The sequence below is a fragment of the Oncorhynchus gorbuscha genome, linkage group LG03 (genome assembly GCF_021184085.1).
Source record: "Oncorhynchus gorbuscha isolate QuinsamMale2020 ecotype Even-year linkage group LG03, OgorEven_v1.0, whole genome shotgun sequence".
Taxonomy (NCBI): domain Eukaryota; kingdom Metazoa; phylum Chordata; class Actinopteri; order Salmoniformes; family Salmonidae; genus Oncorhynchus; species Oncorhynchus gorbuscha.
Window position 1 is genome coordinate 12,873,739 of NC_060175.1, and position 17,862 is coordinate 12,891,600.

The 17,862-nt window shown below is 42.7% G+C and overlaps 1 protein-coding gene across 4 annotated transcripts; it reads left to right on the forward strand.

Moving 5' to 3' along the window:
- Positions 1–624: 624 nt before the first annotated feature.
- On the forward strand, positions 625–17,734 carry LOC124025969 (ras-related protein Rab-22A). Of its 4 annotated transcripts, none has more exons than XM_046339210.1 (8): positions 625–922; positions 1,431–1,510; positions 4,235–4,316; positions 9,615–9,686; positions 10,187–10,293; positions 12,090–12,199; positions 12,447–13,845; positions 13,890–17,734. In XM_046339210.1, exons 1-7 carry the CDS (start codon positions 887–889, stop codon positions 12,545–12,547), a joined length of 588 nt encoding a protein of 195 aa, XP_046195166.1. In that variant the 5' UTR covers positions 625–886; the 3' UTR covers positions 12,548–13,845; positions 13,890–17,734. The 4 variants fall into 4 exon arrangements, with proteins under 4 accessions (XP_046195166.1, XP_046195167.1, XP_046195168.1 ...); XM_046339211.1 differs by having other exon boundaries at positions 12,447–13,810; XM_046339212.1 differs by having other exon boundaries at positions 12,447–13,495.
- Positions 17,735–17,862: the final 128 nt, after the last annotated feature.

Genomic DNA, 17,862 nt, shown 5'->3' on the forward strand with positions numbered 1-17,862 from the left:
ACCACTAGGCTACCTGCCGCCCCGGGTGTGACGATGTAAAATGTTATTTAAGGGTTTAGGGCCGAGGACTGTCTACTTTGAATTTGGACTGCAGGCTTTGAAGATAAGGGTTAGATAAGATAAGGCTAAAACTACTTCTCACTTCTTCGATACAAAGTAATTTCACAAGGTTGGAGTAATAAGCCGTTCAACTACTTAAGACATTGGCCAAATCTAGGTTTTGGCAATAAATTATAAGAAAATTAACAACTAAGGTATCATTATTCACTTCTCAAACCCCAGCCTGATCTGTTTGGCAAGCGTTTCTGGAAATATCGCGATGTTGCGCCTCTGGGTTTAGAAACTCCACAGCTGGGCATTTTGTCACAGATACGAAGACGAGTCACCTATCTATCTCTATGGCTTTACAATCAACGTAGCCAATACTACTTCCTGAAAGTACTTCCTGATTTAGTTTTTCAAGTTTAAAATAATAATAATGTAAACAATAATGTCGTTAAATATGTAGGAGATATACGTTGGTATTATTAAAACGAACATAAAGAAAGCGTGTTGGCTACATACATTTCTAAACTAAAAATAACTACGGAGTGTCACGTGACACGACATTGGACCGTAGTTCAAGATGGAGTCTGCGCCTTATTTTGTAGCTTTCCACCTACAGTAATCATAATATGGCAAATTATATCAGTGATTTTTAAAGTTCTGAGTTTGAGAAGTTCATTTTTTCTTTGCTTCTCGTCAATCTGTTTGGGATTTGAATATAGGTATTTGATGAAAAGAGAGGTTATTTGCTAAAAATCTTGTCTACTGAAACATCTAGCTAGGTAGCGATCGCTTAAGTGGTTGGAATGTTCATAAACGTTCTATTAATTCGGAGATCGATATGACGTTGAGAGAGTTAAAGGTTTGCCTTCTTGGGGTAAGACAATCTGATTTGTATTCATCTAACTATCTGTTCATTCAGATTGCAGTATGTCAAGTGACAGACGCCACAGCAATGCTACTAAACGTTTTGTGCACCGCACTACCTAATATGTAGCTGGCTGAACTCTCCTCCATGGCGAAGTAAGTTTCTGATTAACTCCACCAACGGAGTGGGGCAGAGACCAGTTCGTCAAACTCCAATAACCGTGGAGTTTAGTCAGTTAGCTAATATTTAAATGACATCACTCTATTTTACTCATCAGTAGTAGATTAGTCGTCCAGACTAATGTTGATAAACATTACATGTGTATGTATTGCACAAGTGTTGCGAAATATTTGCATCATATCAGTAGGAATATTTCTTCTTCTTGAACCAATGGGGTATTCTCTTCACATAATGATGTTATCCTGACGATGAGTTAATGGTCTGTGTGGTCTTGGCAGTAACCGAGTATGGATGAATTCTAACATTCACTAAACTCCTTTCCCTTGTGATTCTTCAGGACACTGGGGTTGGAAAGTCAAGCATTGTTTGGAGGTTTGTGGAGGACAACTTTGACCCTAACATTAATCCAACTATTGGGTAAGTGTTATAGTCCTTCACCCACTAAATATTCTGGAAAGATGATTTCCTATCCTACAAGGTCCAACTGAAATTTGACTTACTCTTTCAAACCCAACCGCTCCGGAAAAAATACACACATACAGTACACACACAGGTTTTGAAGAGGTGGGGGGGGGGCTGCCACACTGGGTGCCCAGTGAGCTGTTACACTGGGTGCCCAGTGAGCTGTTACACTAGGTGCCCAGTGAGCTGTTACACTGGGTGCCCAGTGAGCTGTTACACTGGGTGCCCAGGGAGCTGTTACACTGGGTGCCCAGGGAGCTGTTACACTGGGTGCCCAGGGAGCTGTTACACTGGGTGCCCAGGGAGCTGTTACACTGGGTGCCCAGGGAGCTGTTACACTGGGTGCCCAGGGAGCTGTTACACTGGGTGCCCAGGGAGCTGTTACACTGGGTGCCCAGGGAGCTGTTACACTGGGTGCCCAGTGAGCTGTTACACAGGGTGCCCAGGGAGCTGTTACACTGGGTGCCCAGGGAGCTGTTACACTGGGTGCCCAGGGAGCTGTTACACTGGGTGCCCAGGGAGCTGTTACACTGGGTGCCCAGGGAGCTGTTACACTGGGTGCCCAGGGAGCTGTTACACTGGGTGCCCAGTGAGCTGTTACACAGGGTGCCCAGTGAGCTGTTGTGGGAAGTTAAGTGTAATGGCATGTAGGATTTGATTCCAGCAACCCTCCGGTTGCCAGCTCACTTCCTGCCAGATTTTTCCCGCGGATCCGGGATTTGAACTGGCAACCCTCCGGTTGCTGGCTCGCATCTCTAACCTGCCGCTTACTGTACTGTACTGCCTGCCAATGCATTGAGTAATACATTTAGAAAAATGCATGCACATATTGGGATTTACTGGGAGTGATGTCATCCCAGTCTTATTCATTTATAGCCTAGCTTCAGATCTGTTTCTGCTATCATGTCAACTCATGACAGTGAGAGGCAAGGAGTTGACATGATCGCACAAACAGATCTGGGACCAGGCTAATCAATCAATGTATCACTTCTGTACTTTTTTGTGTAATGTGGTAAAAGGGTGAGCCTTATTGTACACTCAACAAAAATATAAACGCAACAATTTCAATGATCTTACTGATTTACAGTTCATAAGGAAATCATTCAATTGAAATAAATAAATCAAGGCCCTAATGGATTACACACGACTGGGAATACTCATATGCATCTGTTAGTCACAGATACCTTTAAAAAAAGATAGGGGTGTGGATCAGAAAACCAGTCAGTATCAGGTGTGACCATCGTTTACCTCATGCAGCATGACACATCTCCTTCGCATAGAGTTTATCAGGCTGTTGATTTTGTCCTGTGGAATGTTGTCCCACTCTTCAATGGATGTGCGAAGTTGCTGGATATTGGTGGGAACTGGAAAACTGTCAAACACTTAAATCCAGAGCATCCCAAACATGCTCAATGGGTGACATGTCTGGTGAGTATGCAGGCCATGGAAGAAATGGGACATTTACAGCTTCCAGGAATTGTGTACAGATCCTTGCCACATGGGGCTGTGTATTATCATGCGAAACATGAGGTGATGACAGCGGATGAATTGCACGACAATGGGCCTCAGGATCTCATCACGGTATCGCTGTGCATTCAAATTGCCATCGATAAAATGCAATTGTGTTCGTTGCTCATAGCTTGCGCCTGCCCATACCATAACCCCACCGCCAACCATACCTCTTGCCCACACAACACTATACATGCTGTCTGCCATCTGCCCCATATAGTTGAAACCAGGATTCATCCTTGAAGAGCACAGTTCTCCTGCGTGCCCACTAAAGTTGGTTACGACGCTGAACTGCAGTCAGGTCATGACCTTGGTGAGGATGGTGAGCACACAGATGAGCTTCCCTGAGATGGTTTCTGACAGTGCAGAAATTGCAGTGCAGAAATTATTACATTGTGCAGTCCCACAGTTTCATCAGTTGTCCGGGTGACTGGTCTCCGATGACCCCGCAGGTGAAGAAGCCGGATGTGGAGGTCGTGAGCTGTCGTGGTTACACGTGGTCTGCGGTTATGAGGCTGGTAGGACGTACTGCCAAATTCTTTAAAATTATGTTGGAGGTGACTTATGGTAGAGAAATGAACGTTACATTCTCTGGCAACATCTCTGGTGGACATTCCTGCAGTCAGCATGCCAATTGCACACTCAACTTGAGACATGTGGCATTGTGTTTTATGGTGCACTTGTGTAATTATTATGCTGTTTAATCAGCTTCTTGATATACCACACTGGTCAGGTGGATGGATTATCTTGACAAACAAGAAATGCTCTCTAACAGGGATGTAAACAAATTTGTGCATAAAATTTGCGAGAAATAAGCTTCTTGTGCATATGTACAATTTTATTTCAGCTCATGAAATATGGCATCAACACTTTACATGTTGCACTTTATATTTTTGTTCAGTGTCATAAACTAGTTGTTACCAACTCCGGTCCCCGAGTACCCCCAACAGTACAAATTTTGAATGTAGCCCCGGACAAGAACTACTGATTCAACTTGTCAACTTTATCATCAGGCCCTCTTGAGTTGAATCAGGTACTGTATATTTGTCTGGGGCTACAACGTGCTGTTGGGGGAAGTCAAGGACTGGAGTTGGGAAACACTGTATTAAACCATGTTAACATTATTTTGAAATGTGACTCGCATTGTATGGTTGTATTTTTGTTTTCCAGGGCATCCTTCATGACAAAGACCGTGCAGTATCAAAATGAGCTTCACAAATTTCTCATCTGGGACACTGCAGGGCAAGAGAGAGTTAGTAATCTTCTATCTTTTACAATATATTTTTCTCCAGATGAAGTGGTCCCTGTTAGATATAGGCCTTGTTTGAATAAAAATGCATCCTTCATTCCTCACTTCATTGAGGTAGCTTAATTACTGATATCACATGATATGTAAAATCAACATGTTGGAAGTATCACTCTCACTGACCTATCCAATCAGATAAGAGATGACATCAAGAAAGAAAGAGAAGAAGGAAAGAAAGAACACCACATTTCTAAGGAATTTGACCAGGGCCATAGAGGTCTATGTTAGGGCTCCCGAGTGGCACATCGGTGCAATAAGCAACACAGTCCCTGACTCGAATCCAGGCTGAATCACATCCGGCCGTGATTGGGAGTCGCATAGGGCAGCGCACAATCGGCCCAGCGTCGTCCGGGGTAGGCCGTCATTGTAAATAAGAATTTGTTATTAACTGACTTGCCTAGTTAAATAAAAAATAATTTATATGTTGAAGGTACATACTCCAAGTGCAGTATGTCATTGTACCTGATAGGGGGCGATATTTAGCTTACATTTAGCTGCCCCCACCAAAACATCAGCTTCTCTTTCCTCTCTCACTCTCTACCACAGCAAAGTTTCACTTTCAGCTATTAGTGAAGGGGGGGGGACATTGATACTGTTTAATATTTCAATATTGTTTTTGAGGGTATTATATAGATATTTTGACTCCAGATATCGTCGCTCTGGATAAGAGCGTCTGCTAAATGACTTAAATGTAAATATCGATTTGTAAAGTTGCGCTTTGTCGACTAGCGCTAGTCGACTGTACCTGTGCCAAAACTCTGGTAATTTTCATCCTCGGGCTTGTTCTCCATCTTCTTTTTAAATAGTAAGCCGCTACCATATTTTACAGTACTTTTATTTTCATGACTGATCAAAACAAATTTTCTCATGGCTCTCTCTTGTCCCTCTGCAGCAGACATATAATGAGCTATATGTTTGGAACATCAAATCGCAATATCGAGTTGCAATACATATCATATCGACACCGAAGTATCAAGATAATACAGGATCGTGAGGTCCCTGGCAATTCCCAGCTCTATCATCTATGTGTACTGTGTCATTGGAGCGCACTCCACATTATGCTAAATCATGCCTTCCATGTGCATCGTCCTTTGAACAGTCCAGACGAGTGGCTCATCAGCAGTCATAACGTGAGAGGCGAAAGTCTAGGGGCCACTCGCAACATGATCTGCTGTGATGTTAAATCTGGAATGCCTTGTAGCCCACACAGACGGACGACTGAAATAGATTATCTTTCAAAAGATGCACCACTTGAGTAATATAACACGATGTAGAAACCTATCATACATGTACACTAATATACTCTGTTGAATACAGTTCTGAAACCAGGTTAATATACAACAACTGTGTTGAATACAGTTCTGAAACCAGGTTAATATACAACAACTGTGTTGAATACAGATCTGAAACCAGGTTAATATACAACAACTCTGTTGAATACAGTTCTGAAACCAGGTTAATATACAACAACTCTGTTGAATACAGTTCTGAAACCAGGTTAATATACAACAACTCTGTTGAATACAGTTCTGAAACCAGGTTAATATACAACAACTCTGTTGAATACAGTTCTGAAACCAGGTTAATATACAACAACTCTGAATACAGTTCTGAAACCAGGTTAATATACAACAACTCTGTTGAATACAGTTCTGAAACCAGGTTAATATACAACAACTCTGTTGAATACAGTTCTGAAACCAGGTTAATATACAACAACTCTGTTGAATACAGTTCTGAAACCAGGTTAATATACAACAACTCTGTTGAATACAGTTCTGAAACCAGGTTAATATACAACAACTCTGTTGAATACAGTTCTGAAACCAGGTTAATATACAACAACTGTGTTGAATACAGTTCTGAAACCAGGTTAATATACAACAACTGTGTTGAATACAGATCTGAAACCAGGTTAATATACAACAACTCTGTTGAATACAGATCTGAAACCAGGTTAATATACAACAACTAGTCTGGCTCCGGATGGGTTTGTGCCATATAGCCAACTTTTTATGGTCGTTATCGTAACAAACATGAAGTTTGGCATACCTGTTTACGGTGGTGAGATAATGGTCTGTTCCTCTGTGTTGTGTTCTAGAGAGGGGTGGTGAGATAATGGTCTGTTCCTCTGTGTTGTGTTCTAGAGAGGGGTGGTGAGATAATGGTCTGTTCCTCTGTGTTGTGTTCTGGAGAGGGGTGGTGAGATAATGGTCTGTTCCTCTGTGTTGTGTTCTGGAGAGGGGTGGCGAGATCATGGTCTGTTCCCCTGTGTTGTGTTCTGGAGAGGGGTGGCGAGATAATGGTCTGTTCCTCTGTGTTGTGTTCTGGAGAGGGGTGGTGAGATAATGGTCTGTTCCTCTGTGTTGTGTTCTGGAGAGGGGTGGCGAGATAATGGTCTGTTCCTCTGTGTTGTATTCTGGAGAGGGGTGGCGAGATAATGGTCTGTTCCTCTGTGTTGTCTTCTAAAGAGGGGTGGTGCGATAAAACAGGTTTTTTTCTTCAGTTCTTTGAGCTTGTCTGAGGGCTTGGCCTGAAACGACGCTTACATTTGATTTTCCCTTAAGATAAGACACTCTCTCTGCCTGCTCCCTAGTTCCATCTGATCCACAGCCACTCTCCCTGCCAGCTCTCCTGCTCTCTCTCTCTCTCTCTCTGCATAGGTATATTCAGGGTAGTGGTGAAGGCCACACCATATTGCTGAGGCGTTCAGATCTACTCAGAGGGTAGAGCCAAAAGGAAGGGATTTGGGACTCTCTCGCACACACTCACTCCGTCTCTCCCAGTGTTCCACGGCTGTGAGTGAGAAGACGGGAACATTTCTGGCCTGCTTCACTGTTGTCTTCCTTCATTGTAAATCTGCAGCTGCCTTGTTTCGATGCTGATCGCCTCTGGAGAAGTTGTGGTCATCAGAACCAGTTTGTGTAAATAACAGTATTGGAGTTCGGTTAGAGGTTTAGTAGAAGCCGGTGGAATGAGAGAGAGCTGTGGTTAGAGCTGTGATGATGCACCCTCTGATGGCCTGACGGGTGCATCATCTTAGCTGTGCTTGTCAACACCCCTGTCCAGAGACCTCCCATCTCACCCTGCTGCTGCACAGAGAAGAAGTTGGGTCTCCCCTTTGCTCATGCATGGATGGGCACCTTTCATTGGGTGCCAGGCTCATAATTTCAGTAAATCATCTACACATGTTTAGCAAAATAAGGGCCGCTTTTTTTTAATTTTTATTTTTACAGCTCTGGTGTGGCCGGATGTCTGGGCCCGTATCAACAAAGCCTCTCGAAGTAGAGTAGGCAGTTTCACCTTTTTCTATCATAATGAAATAACATTATATGGACAGGTTGGGACCTGATCCTAGATCAGCACTCCTACTTTGAGATGCGTTGTGGATTCTAGCCCTCACTGTGAAAATGCTCTCTGGATACACTTTGGAAGGGGACCACACAAGACTGGCTGTACTGCGTCTAGCTACACATCGCTAGCCAGTCAGACAGGCAGCATCCCTTTCCGCCATCTGCCAAGTATCCCAAGTTGGACTCCCTCCGGTAGTCTCGGGGCCAGTAACAACTATAATTGCAAGGAATGTGTGCTTTTCCAGAGGTAACCGTGTCATTCCAAGCTGGGATAGTTTATTCCTTTTTATCGTAAAGGAAAATGAGAATTGGCCCAGGTCGTGCCAAGTCAATGTATGACTGGGATCACTCCTGTTTGTTTTAAAGCTAATCTCTTTATTTCATTAGCTAATAGATTACATGCCTATTATTCCTTTCATGGTTAAATATGCTAATTATGTTAGAAGATTTGTGTGGTAGATTATCCTAAGATGTAGGAGGATCTAGTCTAAATGTTAGCCTAACTTATGACAGGTGTGTTACCTTCCACTTGTTTGTTTTTCTTCATACAGTAGATGGTCTGAATACCATTCATTGTTACTTCTCAGTATATGCGATAACAATCATACCACATCAAACATATGCTGCATGCCTTTTCAACAATATCAAAATACCTGTGTTCACATAATTTGAAAGAGGGAGTCTGAAATTGATTGTGAATGAAGATACTTTTCTGCAGGTAATTTAGGCTTTAGCCTGCACATTTTTAGAGATATTGGATTTGGTATTTGGACAAGAATGCTTAGGTTCGCATTTGGTGACAGCAGCTAGGTAAATGAAACCAAAGTATGGATCGCTGTCTCTCCTGGTCCAATAGTTAGGTGAACTATCCTTAAGCTTGACAACAGGTTTAAAAACAGTCATCGCAGAGACCTTTTGCATTTACCCATCCAGTGGGAGGAAAGGTCTGAAATATGCATTTGATTTAGAGTTCTATGAACACAGGCATATGCTAATTGCGTTGGCATTTTCAAGCCAGAACTCATAAGCTTTTGGAAAATATTATACCAGAAGAAATGGAGAACTGGCAAACATCAGGCACCCCCCCCCCAACAATGGAATGGGAAACGCTGTAAACTCAGCTTGTTTTTATTATGCAGGGATTTGTGATCTGCTGGGTGAAGACCAAATGTATAGTTGTCCATTAATATGAAATGGCTAACTGCCTTTGACACATTGTGCTCCTCTTTATCCTGATGCTTACCACATGTGAGTCCTCCATGGAAAGGCTTGCCATACTTCCCATGTAACGAAAGCCCAAAAGGAACAGAATTCCTTTTGGGGTTTTCAAAAAGGTCCATCGTTTCTCTTTGCTTTAGTTTCACCCCTCCATTTTGAGTTTGATGTTTTATCTCGTAACACGTTCAGGTAAAACGGAAAGTGAAGTAAGTTACGTAACGGTGACGAAATGTAACCGTATACGGCTTAATAAAGATTGGGTAGTTTGACTGTGTAATATTTTGGAAACGGGCGGTAGAACGTATTGCAATGCTATTTTGGTAGCCTTTGATTTTTCTCATGGATGTCCTAAATAAAAAATTATGAGCGATCTAGATACACAATCCTTGAAGATGAGCCAAAAATGTCTGTGACTGTTTCTTTAAAGCATAGCATCTCTTAGGATAAGTCATGTACTGTTACTTTAATTATGATCTACACTACCACAAATGCATACATGGCCCCTTGACCTCACTATAACAGTGCAACCGGTTTGGCTGTAGATAAATCCCTGTTGAAAGCTTTAGAAAACCAACTATCTTCTCTGTCCAGAGGGACAGCCTCTTTATCTGAAGAATGGTTGCAGTCCATTACTCACCGTGCTCTTTCTCCACTTCTCTCTGCTTTCCCATAGTTCCGTGCGTTGGCGCCAATGTACTACAGAGGCTCTGCGGCAGCCATCATTGTTTATGACATCACTAAAGAGGTCAAGTTTTTCCCTTTGGTAACATGCTGTGATATGACATTTGTTTAGTTGTTGTTTTTTTCCTCATGTTTAAAAGGACACTGTACCACTCTTTTCCTGTGATGTCATTTTGCTAAATTATATTTTTTTTTACCACAGAAAAAAATCTCTAAATAGATTGACCTTTTGCAAAACACAGGTATCCATGCACAGAATTCTGCTGTCAACTGTAGGCAACTATGGGGGCCCACTGGTCACTGAGTCCAATGTAGGCATGTTCAGTAAACATCTGATACTTGCCACTCTCACATTCCATGTGGAGAGAGGCATACCCATTTGTCTGCATATCATGTTTACATTGCCTATGTTTTTCATGAATGTTTAAACCACATACTCCCACACAATCATGCATTGCATAACATTTTCTCAAACTCTGACATCTTACAATATAAGATGTTTACTAGGCCTATATACTGTATACTATAAAGTTAGTAAGAATGGCTCGAACCGTTGTTTCTCAGGACTCGTTCCAGACGTTAAAGAACTGGGTGAAGGAGCTTCGTCAGCACGGCCCGCCCAACATCGTGGTAGCCATCGCTGGCAACAAGTGTGACCTATCCGATGCCAGGTAAATAAATCCCTCATGTCCCCCCAGGAAGACATGGTTGCGTCCCAAATGGCACTATATTCCATATATAGTGCACTACTTTGGACCAGGGTCCTGGTCAAAAGTAGTGCACTATATAGGGAATAGGGTGTCATTTGGGACACAGACACTGGTTTATTGTTACAAATCAGCAGCATGGCTTCCATACTCTCATTTTACCAGACGAATTGCTGAATTGTTGACACGAGATTTGCTTGTGCTACATTTTCTAATGAAAGTTAAAGGACTCATTCCACACTTTGTTTGTGCAAGGGACGTCATCGGCCGAGCCAAGCGTGTATCTTGAAACTTTCGACTCTCAATAATTTGAACATACCGAGGAACGGTAACAAGCTCTCTGCTGGAGATACACTTCTCCCAGTTTATCTAATGTCACTCAAACATGCTGGCTTTAGATGAGAGGACTAACTACTAGAGTAGCTTAATTTGCATTGAAGCAATGGAGAGAACTGATGCTTGAAAATCGATGACATTTTTTTCCCATCTACTATCCATTAGTAATAGTCTTAATTGACAATCTAAGCAGTTGTTAGACATGACTGTACATGGAAATGTTATACAGCACAGGTCTGGTTGAAATAGAGAAACATGGATATGCTATTGTTTGCAGTCGGGAGTGAACTCTGGAGCGTACGATGCTTGTTCGCCTCCATGTAGTCCACTGTAATAAGATGAGCATTAGCTGGATTGAATGACAGAACAGTAGCACTGGGGAAAGAAATCTAGCAGAGATGAGCACTGTGATACTGGTGGGGTGGTGCCACCTTGGGTCCCATTCTCTGTTCATCTCCCTGTTGGGTTCGTCTCATGTTTGAAGGGGTGTGTCCTCGTGCCTCCTCTTTCTCATCTGCACTGATGTGAAACAACTGGACAGGCTGACGTGAATTCTTGGCTCATGTCTCCCCAGTATTGAGCTGCACCCATAAAAATCCCCATTTAAAAGCTTTCTGTTTAAGCTAGAGATATTTGTTTTTGCATTGGATGTATCTCAAGAGTGTGCAAAGCTGTCATCAAGGCATTGGGTTGCTATTTTGAAGAATCTCAAATATAAAATATATTTGGATTTGTTTAACACTTTTGTTGGTTACTACATGACTCCATATGTGTTATTTCATAGTTTTGATGTCTACAATGTAGAAAATAGTAAAAATAAAGAAAAACCCTTGAATGAGTAGATGTGTCCAAACTTTTGACTGGTACTGTATATGAAACCTTTTTTTTACTGTACTCAGAGGACCTTTATTAGCATATGGAGACTGTTTAGTGCCAAGAAAATAAGGGGTTAAATACATGTAAAAATGTTTTAAATGTTTCCTGGTTTTTCTTATATCTCTCAGATAAAGGACAGACACTTCAGAACAAACTTACTTCAGATTTTTGGGGGACTATCTGTTGTTCCATGTAGTGAATCTGTTATTCAATGTGTTTGTATGGGCTAATAGCAGTAAGGACTACCTGTTGTTCCATGTAGTGAATCTGTTATTCAATGTGTTTGTATGGGCTAATAGCAGTAAGGACTACCTGTTGTTCCATGTAGTGAATCTGTTATTCAATACGTTCGTATGGGCTAATAGCAGCAAGACACCAAAAAATATTCTGTATATATTTTTTTTGATACTTTGAGTGGTCTTAAAATTCTAAATCAAATGGCTAAATGATCCTTGGTATGATCTTCTTAAAACAATTGCACATAGCTTAGTAGAACCCCCTTCTCCGTCTGTTACTGGTTAAGACTTGAACACACCCGTCTTTTATAGGGAGGTCTCGGAGAAGGATGCCAAGGACTACGCTGACTCCATCCACGCCATCTTTGTGGAGACCAGCGCCAAGAACGCCATTAACATCAATGAGGTCTTTATAGAGATAAGTAAGTGTGTTTTTTTTTTTTTTTCACTAGCTTTTGGAGGCATCCAATATTTTAGGCCAAATATATGCTTTATGGTTTACCATTTTTATTACTAGTGGTGTATAACGGCTGAAATTGTCCTTGTTTATTTAAGTGTACCAAGCAATATTGTGTGAGCTTCTGCTGATGTTTCCTATTTTAACCAATGGTTTCTGGGTGTAACTTTGTTTTTTTCTGTCCCTCTTGCACATTTTGTTCCCGCCTTCAGGTCAACGGATCCCTGTCCTAGATGCAGGGGGAGGGGCTGCAGGGAATGGCTTCAAACTGCGCCGGCGGCCCTCAGAGACCCGGACCCGGACCTGCTGCTGATGCTGCCAGTGATTCCTGACCGTAGTCCCCACATTGACCCTTGACCCCTGACCCTTCTCTGCTTGCAGCCTCCATAATCCCCCCCCCCCTAACCACAGACCTGCGTCACAGAGACCTGGGAGCTGTAAATTCCACTCCTCCATCAGGAAACCCTGATTACTACCGCCATTGCGTCTTGCGTCTAATGCTACACTGTAAAGAGAGAGCAGCCGAGCAAATTACAGTTCACTGGGATATATGACCATATCTCATCGTTCTATGCGGCTAACTTTGGCTCAGTTATTGTGAAGCTGTAGTCTTGTGTTGTTAATGCCTATCTGGAGCCCAAAAGGTTCAAATGAAGTCCACAGCCTTTAAAGGCGCTGTATTTGTCGTGCAGCATTTACAGTGATATGACCTCTGCAGAAGTCATGGCATTTTATTATTCTTGCTCTTAACCAAGCAGCACAGAGCTGTTGTGAAGGAAGTTGTCAAGGTAGTGAGTTTGTGTTTATGCAGGACCTCCCGCCCACTCCTACCGTCAACCAATCATGTCACTGCGGAGTTATACGGAGCACTCTGTATTGTTACAAAATTTGAGATGCGCACAGCGATGTGGTGTGGAGCTGATGTGTGTCACACCATCCTTACGGTGAATCCGACTACATTTTTGGATTAAGCATAAATTGGATCTCAGTATTTAGCCTTTAGGATCGCCAAGTAGGTCTATGGCAGCTATTCTTTAGGATCGCCAGGTAGGTCTATGGCTGCTATTCTTTAGGATCGCCAAGTAGGTCTATGGCTGCTATTCTTTAGGATCGCCAAGTAGGTCTATGGCAGCTATTCTTTAGGATCGCCAAGTAGGTCTATGGCAGCTATTCTTTAGGATCGCCAAGTAGGTCTATGGCAGCTATTCTTTAGGATCGCCAAGTAGGTCTATGGCAGCTATCCTTTAGGATCGCCAAGTAGGTCTATGGCAGCTATCCTTTAGGATCGCCAAGTAGGTCTATGGCAGCTATTCTTTAGGATCGCCAAGTAGGTCTATGGCAGCTATTCTTTAGGATCGCCAAGTAGGTCTATGGCAGCTATTCTTTAGGATCGCCAGGTAGGCCTATGGCAGCTATCCTTTAGGATCGCCAAGTAGGTCTATGGCAGCTATCCTTTAGGATCGCCAAGTAGGTCTATGGCAGCTATCCTTTAGGATCGCCAAGTAGGTCTATGGCAGCTATCCTTTAGGATCGCCAAGTAGGTCTATGGCAGCTATCCTTTAGGATCGCCAAGTAGGTCTATGGCAGCTATCCTTTAGGATCGCCAAGAAGGTCTATGGCAGCTATCCTTTAGGATCGCCTAAGCTATCCTTTAGGTCTATGGCAGCTATCCTTTAGGATCGCCAAGTAGGTCTATGGCAGCTATCCTTTAGGATCGCCAAGTAGGTCTATGGCAGCTATCCTTTAGGATCGCCAAGTAGGTCTATGGCAGCTATCCTTTAGGATCGCCAAGTAGGTCTATGGCAGCTATCCTTTAGGATCGCCAAGTAGGTCTATGGCAGCTATCCTTTAGGATCGCCAAGTAGGTCTATGGCAGCTATCCTTTAGGTTTGCCAAGTAGGTCTATGGCAGTCTCACCCCCCTCCTTGCTGTGTTCACTTCATCCTCCCGTTTTCCAGATCTGTGGCTCGTCCAAGCCTATGGCACCAGATTCCTATGTGGCTCTGGTCAAAAGTAGTGCACCTAATACAGCGACTGTACAAAACATTAAGAACACCTTCCTAATATTGAGTTGTCAGTCTCGTTTCGTTGGGGCATGGACTCTACAAGGTGTAGAGTCCTCTGAATGGCACACCACAGGATGTTGGTGGCACCTTAATTTAAGAAGAACAGGATCGTGGTAATGGCCGGAGCGTAATCAGTGGAATGGTATCATGTACATTAAACACATGGTCTCCAGGTCTTTGATGCCATTCCATCTGCTCCGTTCCAGACATTATTATGAGCCATTTTCCCCTCAGCAGCCTCCACTGTGGCACACAGACAATACATGTCTCAAGGCTTAAAAATCCTTCTTTAACCTGTCTCCTCCCCTTCATCTACACTGATTGAAGTGGATTTAACAGGTGACATCAATAAGGGATCACCTGGTCATTCTCTGTCATGGAAAGAGCAGGTATTCCTAATGATTTGTCCACTCAGTTTAGAGAAATGGGGTACCATCTGAGAGGAATCCTACATCTGTCCTGTCCTTGAAGCTTTTCTGCGTGAATTGTCCCCGAGTGGTCCAAAGCCACAGCAGTTGCTATGGTTTCCCCAAGTTGTAAGAGCTCCCCTCCCGGCTTTTTTAAAAATATGTCTTGTAATACTTCTGAAAAGTTTACACAGATTTTTATTTCCGTTCTTATCTTGTAAACCTCTACACGGGTCATGGCATCATTGGATCTGCAGCATGCAGTGCTTCTTCTCTTGAAACAACCACATGATCTATTTTCCAACAGGAGACTAAATGAATGTTCTATTTGTTAAATTGTGCTAGTGTAAAAGAAGTCATTGTTCCATTTGATTTTTCTTCCCAAATTTAAGAAGAAACATCCCCAACTCTAACTCTTGTGAACCAGGTAGATGATCAGTCAGGTGCATGATGGGAAGTGTAGTTGTGTAGTCTGTTACATTTTAAGGACCTTCACACAGTGCTTTGCAGCACAGGGCCACGGCAGGTGTTTGCCAAACCGCTTGATCCCTAATGGGGGTAATGTGTGCTTTTTCTGTCATATTGTTTCTCCATTACAATTTCAGTGCTCATCAATATCATTGTCTCTCAGTGACTGCTTTAGCCTTGACACTTTGGAGGGAAAATGTGTTTGATAAAAGGGATTTTAACTTGGCTGGTTGATGGTTACCACCGAAAAGGAGTCATTTTATTGCTGTCTTCTACATTGAGGCCTCGTCTCTTAGAGGGCCAGGCTGTTTGAGTGCTGACAAGACTGGCAGTCAGCAAGTGTGCGGTTATAACTGCTAACGTTTTCCACTTTAATAGTTGACAGTTGGGGCGGCAGGGTGGCCTAGTGGTTAGAGCGTTGGACTAGTAACCGGAAGGTTGCAAGTTCAAACCCCCCGAGCTGACACGGTACAAATCTGTCGTTCTGCCTGTGAACAGGCAGTTAACCCACTGTTCCTAGGCCGTCATTGAAAAATAAGAATTTGTTCTTAACTGACTTGCCTACTAGTTAAATAAAGGTAAAACATTTTTATTTTTTTATTTAGCCAATCGCTGAAATTCTGTAAATGAATTTCCCTGGAGTGCTTGGAGTATACTGCCAGCCCTTTTACAGTGTTTTCATTGCGTTTCAATGTTTTTGAAATGGCATTTGAACTGTTTGTGTTAGTTGGCAACCCCCGTCCGTCTGCGATCTCTCACTGTTTTTTTTTTGTTGTTATGACCGTTTTACAGGAGAGTGATTTTGTGAGGTCCTGCCAATTCTTTAATTGTCCCATAATTTTTTTTTTTTTAAATCATCGTTCTTTTCTCATTCCTTTACAGAATAAGCACTGGCTCGCACATCCAACATAGTTTTACTACCTGGCCAGAGATAAAAAAGGACCATATCTGGAAACTGGACTTGTTCTAAGAAGAACAAGTCGACAATCTTTAGATCTTTCTAAAGAAAAGGTTTCCCGCAGAGAACCAGGCACAGCTTTCCATTGACATGCTGACCCGCTGATGAACCGTGCTCTCTTTTCAATTCCAAATGATGTGCTCTACTCCGGGGACCTGTTTCATTCGTTCCCCTTGCTTCTTCTTTCTGCTGCTGGCTGCCTTCACTACGCTGTGAAGCAAGCAATTAAGGAAATCTTGAATATGGTGTGCATCTGGAACACCTTGTCCAAAAATACAAAGAGAAGCGATGAAGGAACACTGAGCAATGTGTTCACTCTTAAATTGCTCCTTTGTGTCGTACAGTAATGTAAAGTCTCACATTTTAGTTCCTGACCTATTGCCATTTGACAGGCAATTTAGGGATAATGCCTAGCATAGAGTGATCCATGTAGTTGTTCCCCTTTTGATTTCCTCCTAGTGTCTTTCTCTCTTGCCGAAAACACGTGAATGGGCCACATTTAACACCAGTTGAGGACTGGCCAGCCTGCCTCTAGCTGTGGACTGGCCAGCCTGCCTCTAGCTGTGGACTGGCCAGCCTGCCTCTAGCTGTGGACTGGCCAGCCTGCCTCTAGCTGTGGACTGGCCAGCCTGCCTCTAGCTGTGGACTGGTCAGCCTGCCTCTAGCTGTGGACTGGCCAGCCTGCCGTCTGAATTGTCTGTCCTTTATCGTAATGTGTGCATTTGTTCACTTCCTTTCATTGATTTAAAGGAAACGACTGGTTTAAGAAATATGATGTAAAAACTCTGTATTCAGTGGACACCAATCTAACCCAATGCTTTTAAATGAGCGGGGAGGAGTACACAATTGCACCCTGTTTAAGGGATAGGAGGGATAATTGTGTTTCAGGGTGGGTCTCTTGAGGTGAAGTTGTCTTAGTCTTTTGTCCTTTCCATTATAATCAGTGCTGATGGGAAGGTGTGTTAATAGCAGGGTTGACTAATGTTCTTCAGGATTTTTTTTTTTGACAACCATGTCAGTGCAATAATTGTATTTATGGCAAGGGTTACTAAAATGTGACAAGAATTTTTAGGTATTGAGAAGATCTAGTTTCAAGTTTTATTGTCACATGCACAAGTACAGTGAAATGCTTGACTTGCACGCTCTACCCAACAGTGCAGTAATCAATATCAAAATAGTATAACTCATTTTTTTTGTGTGTGTGTGTGTGTGTGTGTATATACTGAACAAAAAATATAAACGCAATGATTTTACTGAGTTACAGTTCATAAGGAAATCAGTCAATTGAAATAAATTTATTGGGCCCTAATCTATGGATTTCACATAACTGCTTAGGGACACAGCCATGCGTGATCTTGGGAGGGCATTGGCCCACCCACTTGGGAACCAGATCCAGCCAATCGGAATGAGTTTTTCTTTTTCACCACAAAAGTGCTTTATTGCAGACAGCAATACTCCTCAGTCGATCCCACACGTGAAGAAGCCGGATGTGGAGTACCTGGGCTGACGTGGTAACACGTGGTCTGTGGTTGTGAGGCCGGTTGGACGTACTGCCAAATTCTCTAAAATGGAGGCGGCATATGGTACTGAAATTAACATTAAATTCTCTGGCAACAGCTCTGGTGTATATCCCCGCAGTCAGCATGCCAATTGCAAGCTCCCTCAATTTGAGACATATGTGGCATTGTGTTTTGACAAAACTGCACATTTTAGTGGCCTTTTGTAACCA

Coding starts and splice junctions, on each gene's coding strand:
- LOC124025969 (XM_046339210.1), top strand. CDS start 887: ATGACGTTGAGAGAGTTAAAGGTTTGCCTTCTTGGG. Junction 10,294..12,089: donor TGTGACCTATCCGATGCCAG/GTAAATAAATCC, acceptor CGTCTTTTATAG/GGAGGTCTCGGAGAAGGATG. Junction 12,200..12,446: donor TGAGGTCTTTATAGAGATAA/GTAAGTGTGTTT, acceptor TCCCGCCTTCAG/GTCAACGGATCCCTGTCCTA.